Source organism: Seriola lalandi, unplaced genomic scaffold (genome assembly GCF_002814215.2).
Source record: "Seriola lalandi dorsalis isolate HSWRI2012SDOR001 ecotype SW California unplaced genomic scaffold, Sedor1 jcf7180002054963, whole genome shotgun sequence".
NCBI lineage: Eukaryota > Metazoa > Chordata > Actinopteri > Carangiformes > Carangidae > Seriola > Seriola lalandi.
Window position 1 is genome coordinate 727,506 of NW_019525514.1, and position 5,871 is coordinate 733,376.

The 5,871-nt window shown below is 38.0% G+C and overlaps 2 protein-coding genes and 1 long non-coding RNA gene across 3 annotated transcripts in view; 2 read left to right on the top strand and 1 right to left on the bottom strand.

Moving 5' to 3' along the window:
• LOC111646063 (protein NLRC3-like) overlaps positions 1-914 on the bottom strand; it is a gene marked incomplete at its 3' end in the record, with an annotated part of 7,880 nt that extends 6,966 nt beyond the window's left edge. The window contains exons 1-2 of the mRNA XM_087170838.1: positions 659-914; positions 190-304 (exon numbers count right to left, since the gene is read on the bottom strand). Coding sequence (XP_087026964.1) covers positions 190-304; positions 659-747 — 204 coding nt within the window. The remainder of the gene's footprint in view (positions 1-189; positions 305-658) is intronic.
• The window catches only part of LOC147817415 (uncharacterized), a 10,699-nt gene extending 9,426 nt beyond the window's left edge, over positions 1-1,273 (top strand). The window contains exon 2 of the long non-coding RNA XR_015436399.1: positions 913-1,273. This is a non-coding gene — a long non-coding RNA (uncharacterized LOC147817415). The remainder of the gene's footprint in view (positions 1-912) is intronic.
• Positions 1,274-3,423: 2,150 nt separating this feature from the next.
• lyrm9 (LYR motif containing 9) overlaps positions 3,424-5,871 on the top strand; it is a 3,030-nt gene continuing 582 nt past the window's right edge. The window contains exons 1-2 of the mRNA XM_023395468.2: positions 3,424-3,558; positions 4,278-4,434. Of these exons, the coding sequence (XP_023251236.1) occupies positions 4,309-4,434 (126 nt within the window). The 5' untranslated portion in view covers positions 3,424-3,558; positions 4,278-4,308. The remainder of the gene's footprint in view (positions 3,559-4,277; positions 4,435-5,871) is intronic.

Sequence of the window (5,871 nt, forward strand, 5' to 3'; positions counted from 1 at the left end):
AGTTATCTCCATGTTTAAACCACATCACGTCTCCCCCCTCTCTATGACGGACAGAGTTTTACCTCCACCTTCCAGTGAGGACGTTCACAACAGACAGAAACTCTTTGATTTCAGACGTGGTCCAACAACAGGTCGTACAAACTAGTTCTTTTCTAGAATAACCTGAGTCTTACTGTCAGTTACAGCTTACATCTGATCAGCTGATGGACGTCGTCCTTTAAAGTCAACTTCCCAGCCCCTCGACCGGTCGCTCTTTAAAGACAGACAGCTGGGTTCAGGAGAGTCTGGTCTCTGCTGCTGGATCCTGAAACAGAAACAGAACTGATCAATGTGCATGTTGGATAAAAACTGATGGAAAATATGTTCAATCTTTAAATAATCAACAACTGACTTTTAATGTGAAATGTCTTTCTGACAGTGAAATTTCTGACCTTCCAACAGATTTTCTGAAATCAAAAGGTTGATCCATGGACCGGTCGCTCTTCATGGACACACAGCTGGATCCTGGTCCAGGTCCAGGTCCAGGTCCAGGTCCAGGTACAGGTCCAGGTCCAGCAGAGTGTGGTGTGTCTCTGACCCTAACACACACAGAGCTTTGAGTGTGAATAATGATGGAGCAGTGATCTGAGTCATGGACAGTTAGAGATCCTCATCTCACCTCTGAGCTCTGGTCTTTCTCTCATGTTCCCCACACAGAGTGGTTTTAGAGGGAGGGGCTCCCTCCTCTCTGTCCTCACACTGATCCATGCTGCTGAGTTCACATCCACATCAGCTCACACACACTTTCTACCTTCATCTGCAGAGGAAACACACATCATTCATCTGCACATCAACTGAAATGTACATCATTCCTCCTGTAGAAATATCAGCTGCTCCTCCACTGACTGGCTCTTCTTCTCTGTTTCATATCAGTGTCAGTTGAATGCAGTCAGACAGCAGCGTGAGGAAGAGGAAGCTGCCATCAGCTGCTGTACTTCTACTATCAGTCCACTAGATGGCGTCATGAAGCTGCAGTGAAGTGAAGAGCAGTCCAGCAAACACACCATCATGGACGACTATTTCCATCCACTGACACACAGAAGGACTGAGATCCACTGAGTTTATCTGACACAGTCTCTGTGTCACAGCGTCCCTGTAGAAAATGACTTTATGAAACAAGCTACAGCTGATTATTTCACACACAGCAACTGGGACTGAATTTATTTCACCTCACAGCTCCAATATCACAACATTCACTCATTTCACTGACACTGACAATTAAATCATATAAAAAGACTACAGTTACAGCTCTAACTCAGTTTCAGTATCATAATAATAACACAACAACAACACCATGATCAGTTGAAGGTTAGATAACTCAGGTAACGACAGGTGTTAACGAGTAAAACATTAAAAACTGCTCACATTACCTTCAGAGAGAAAATAATCTGCGTCACAACGTTGGTTCAAAGTCAAACTAAACTTCAACCAGGAAACTTGGTTCGGGAGAGTAAAGTTGTAAAATGTGGTGGGTTCACTCCCTGTTCACTCCTGTACTTTGATCTTTCCACTTGTTATTGGATCACCTGAGACAGATGTTATGACCGTGTCTGAACGGGGAAAACTAGTGATTGAAGGTTTCTCAAGAACCGTTCGTCAGCACTTCCATGGGTTGAGCAGTTGTCCAAAACGAAAGAAAGTCAAAACAGACAGACATTCTTCCATTCATTAGTAAGGTTACGGGTATAAAAACCAAGTTTTCAAACTATTAAAAAAAACTGAACAGTATTTTATCATTACACATAGAAATTAGACAGGGATTCCTCCACTTACACCCATTAATCAGTTATCACATAAGCAGCATTTTAATCATCAAGCTGTAAATAGCATTGAAGAGAATGAGGTCATGGAGTATAGTGAAAGAAACTATTCAATATTTTGTTGGAATATTCTAATATTTTTAGACATTATATATAAACTGAACTTTTGAACATGAATCAACAAATATTTTATTCAGTATTTCTCCACTAGAATTTTATTCCTGGTCGTGTGGAGAATACTTTGACACAGTATCTAGACCTTCATAGTGGAAAATATAATTTATAAAAAATATAACTGAACAGCTAACTTTATTAATAAAAGCAGTAAAATCTAACATTATAATAGTTCCTGGTTGTGGGTTGAGATGGAGGGTTAGTTAGGGGACTGATTATCTTGGTTCTGGCCTTGATTTTAATGTTGTAGCTGCTTGAGCGACTATATGTAACCACACTGTGTGTAAACTATTAACCTGCAAAGTAAGTAGTAACTACAGATGTCAAATAAATGCAGTTGAGTAATACATACAATATATATATATGTATTCCTTGATATGTGGTGTAGTACAAGTTGAAAAATGTTGTATATTGTGTTTACTATTTAAAGGTCTAATATTTGTGAAATGTGCTTCTTCATTCCACCACTTGTTAAATTAAGGATGAAAAATTATGAAATATAAATAAATATATAAATAAATGCTGAATTAGATAATTAATTATATAAATAAATGCTTAACATTTTCTGTATTTTTACATGTATTTATTTATTCATGCATTTCATGATTTATTTATGTATGCATTTACTTATTTCCTCATTTATTTGTTCATTTATTTATGTATTCATTTATTTATTGCTACATTTATTTATTTATTTCTCAGTCCTTATTTTAATTAGGTAGGCGGTCCTTCCTCAATCTATAGCCGGACTGGTTCGATTGGATGGATCTGCTACTACTGTCTTCACTGGTACAAGGAAGCTTAGCCTTTCCAGTGTCTCCATCTTAGCGACTTTGACACTGTTGCTTCATGAAAAGAACATCACTAAAAAGTCTGAAAAATCGCTCAATCTAGTGTCAAAGTCACTAAGATGGCGACACTGGAAAGGCAAAGCTTCTGTGTACCAGTGAAGGCAGTAGTAGCAGATCCATCCAATTGAACACACTACTTTAACCGAACCGGCTTTAAAATGAGGAAGGACCTTAATTAACTTACAGACTTAGAAAATAAATAAATGTAGAAATACAGAAATAAATAAATCTTGAAATGCATGAATAAATGTAGAAATATGGTAACAAATAAATGTAGAAATGCATAAATAAATAAATTAAAAACTACAGAAATTGTATTTGTTATTACCAATGCTTTGCTTTTATTTTTGAATGTATTTATTTATACTTTTATCATTTTTTGTCCTTCATAGAGGTTAACTGTCTATGAATTAAACCATAGACTTTATATAAAAGGATTAAACGAATATATTTTAAAACAATCTTTGCAAAACAAATCTGGGAATGATTGTTTTTTAAACACATCTTCACTTAACTACGACTCTGGACTGAAAACAATAATATACAGACTCTATAAAGCAACACTAGGTGGCGATAATGATCCTTCTGGTTGCAAGAAGGAAAGGGGAGAAGAAGAAGAAGACGCTGACGAAGAGAACACATCCGTTTACAGTGGAGATACATAATGTGACTCCAAGGAGGTTATAAGGATGTTTGAGACCCGCTGACGGACCTCACTGCTGCTCACAGCTACAGTAAGAGAAACTTACTGTTCGTTTGTAGTAATTTAACTACTGCGATGTAGAAGCTACAACTGTTAGCTACTAGCTTCATTTAATAACGCAGGACTTACCTCCAGGTCAGCTGTGTCTAGCTAGCTATTGAAAACACAGGTAGCTACTGAGCTAGCTAATGGAAGCTGGAGGCTAATGATAGCACAGGTAGCTAATGGAAGCTGAGGCTAATGATAGCACAGGTAGCTAATGGAAGCTAGAGGCTAATGATAGCACAGGTAGCTAATTAAAGCCTAAGTATCTAATGAAAGCATATACTAATGGAAGCATATATTACTAATGAAGACTAGCATAAGTCACCGGATAAAGTAAGTTGGATAAAGTAAGGAAACGCAGCAGCATGTGAAACAGTTTTAGAAAACGTAATTTGGTGGTTTGGTGACTAATGGAAACTTGACAGTTACAAACTGCATGTTTGTTGTAGGTTCACTGGAACATCTGTATATGATCAGCTCAGCCCTGACGTGTTATCACTGTTAAAGCCATTATGTTATTAATGTGGGGACTAAAAGTTGAATGTTAATGTTTGTCTGAATTGACTTGGACTTGCATCTGTTACACCCATAAAAGCATCTCTTCACTTGCTTTGTATGTAAATGTAAATACAAAGCTATTGCATCTTACTGAATTCCTATTTTTAGGGTTATTATTTACACTAACTTGAGTATTTTCACTAACAGTAGTTGTCAGTTGAAGCCAAAGGAGGAGGGGATGCCACCTTTAGCTGGAGCCGAGTTGATCCAGACACCAGTGCAGCTCTATCGACATCTCCTCAGATGCTGCAGGCAGTTACCATCCACAGCGATGCAGCAACACTATCGACACGCCATACGACAGGTGAGATCTTCATATGCAGTCATTTACTAATAAGCCAAATGTTTCTCAACTGATCTTGGACATTATATTATGTAAAAATTTTGCATTAAAAGAAGGTTTCTGAAATGAAAACCAGAGACATTTCTAGTTCAGCAGTCAATAAATCATTAAAATATCCAGTGTTTTTATCTAAAATAGAAAGAGGGACAGTCCTGATTTCATGTATTTTGACCACAGTAACTGTTGTACTGTAATAAACTATGGTTGGAGACGGGGGTTAATTTGAGATTTCTGAGGAGGGGGAGCCTTTGTATTTGTGAAGGGCCCCATCCCACTTGGACAGAAGTTTGGTCATAAGTTTAAGTGTTTTACATCATCATAGATCTTATTTGGTACATGGTTATCAGAGTCACTGTTCTGTTGTGAAGGAATGCATTTAGATGGACGCCTGGTTATATTTTAAAATGTCTGGAAAGATAAATGATTGGTGGGGGGGTCTGAGGGTCCTCCCCAGAAAAATATATTGTGATTTAAAACTTCCTGCACTTTTACACCAACTAACCTCTTGGATTAAGTGAAGTAACAGCCCGCTGCACTAGTCTAGATTAGTTAGACTGAGCTGCTGTGAAACCCAAGAATTCATCAAGAACAGTTTAGCAATTTCTAAACCTTCATACAATATACTCTGTATTTCTACATGTATATTTTCAAGTGATAGTGTCTGAGCCTCCCATTGACAAGGACAGTTTGTGGACAATGAGCTGATGCAAAGGGATGCTGGATACATCTTCAGCTGTAGAGTAGTTTGATCTCAAACCGTCTAATGTGTTAAAATCAGTCCTGCAGCCCGATGCGTCTGTGGGTAATATTGTCTATTCAAAGCAAAAAAGGTTCTTGGTTTGAATCTGACGAGGCGTCTCTGTGCAGTTTGCAGTTTCTGCCCACAACAAGACATGTATTATTCAGACTTGACAGTATTTCCATTGTCACTGACCAGGACATTAGAGCAGTGGCTGCTGGCATCTGCTGTCCCAGACAGAACTAAGTAAAATAAGATTAACAGATCATTTTTAGGTAGCTTAGTTAGTAGTTTAATGTTCAGTATGTAATTACATGTCCTGCTCCACCAGACAGTTGCTCTGCCACAAACACAGCAGTGCTTTAAAGAGACTTCATAGTATCCTCAAGTATCCACTTTGAAAATTTGCACATATTAAAACTCGGGTTGAATTTTTGTAGTTCTGCTTTATAGCCCGTCGTCATTGTACTTGATTAATTAATTGCTGAGATCTGCACATCTGCTGCGCGCACAGAACGACAGCAACAGCAGCAGGTCAAAGTTCAACCAGGAAATTGGTCTTTAAACTGTAATGGGTGTTTACAATGGCTAATAAAATAATTTGTCCGTTCTCCTCAGTTCTTTGCTGCTGCATTCCCAACTGACAACTGCGACTGACT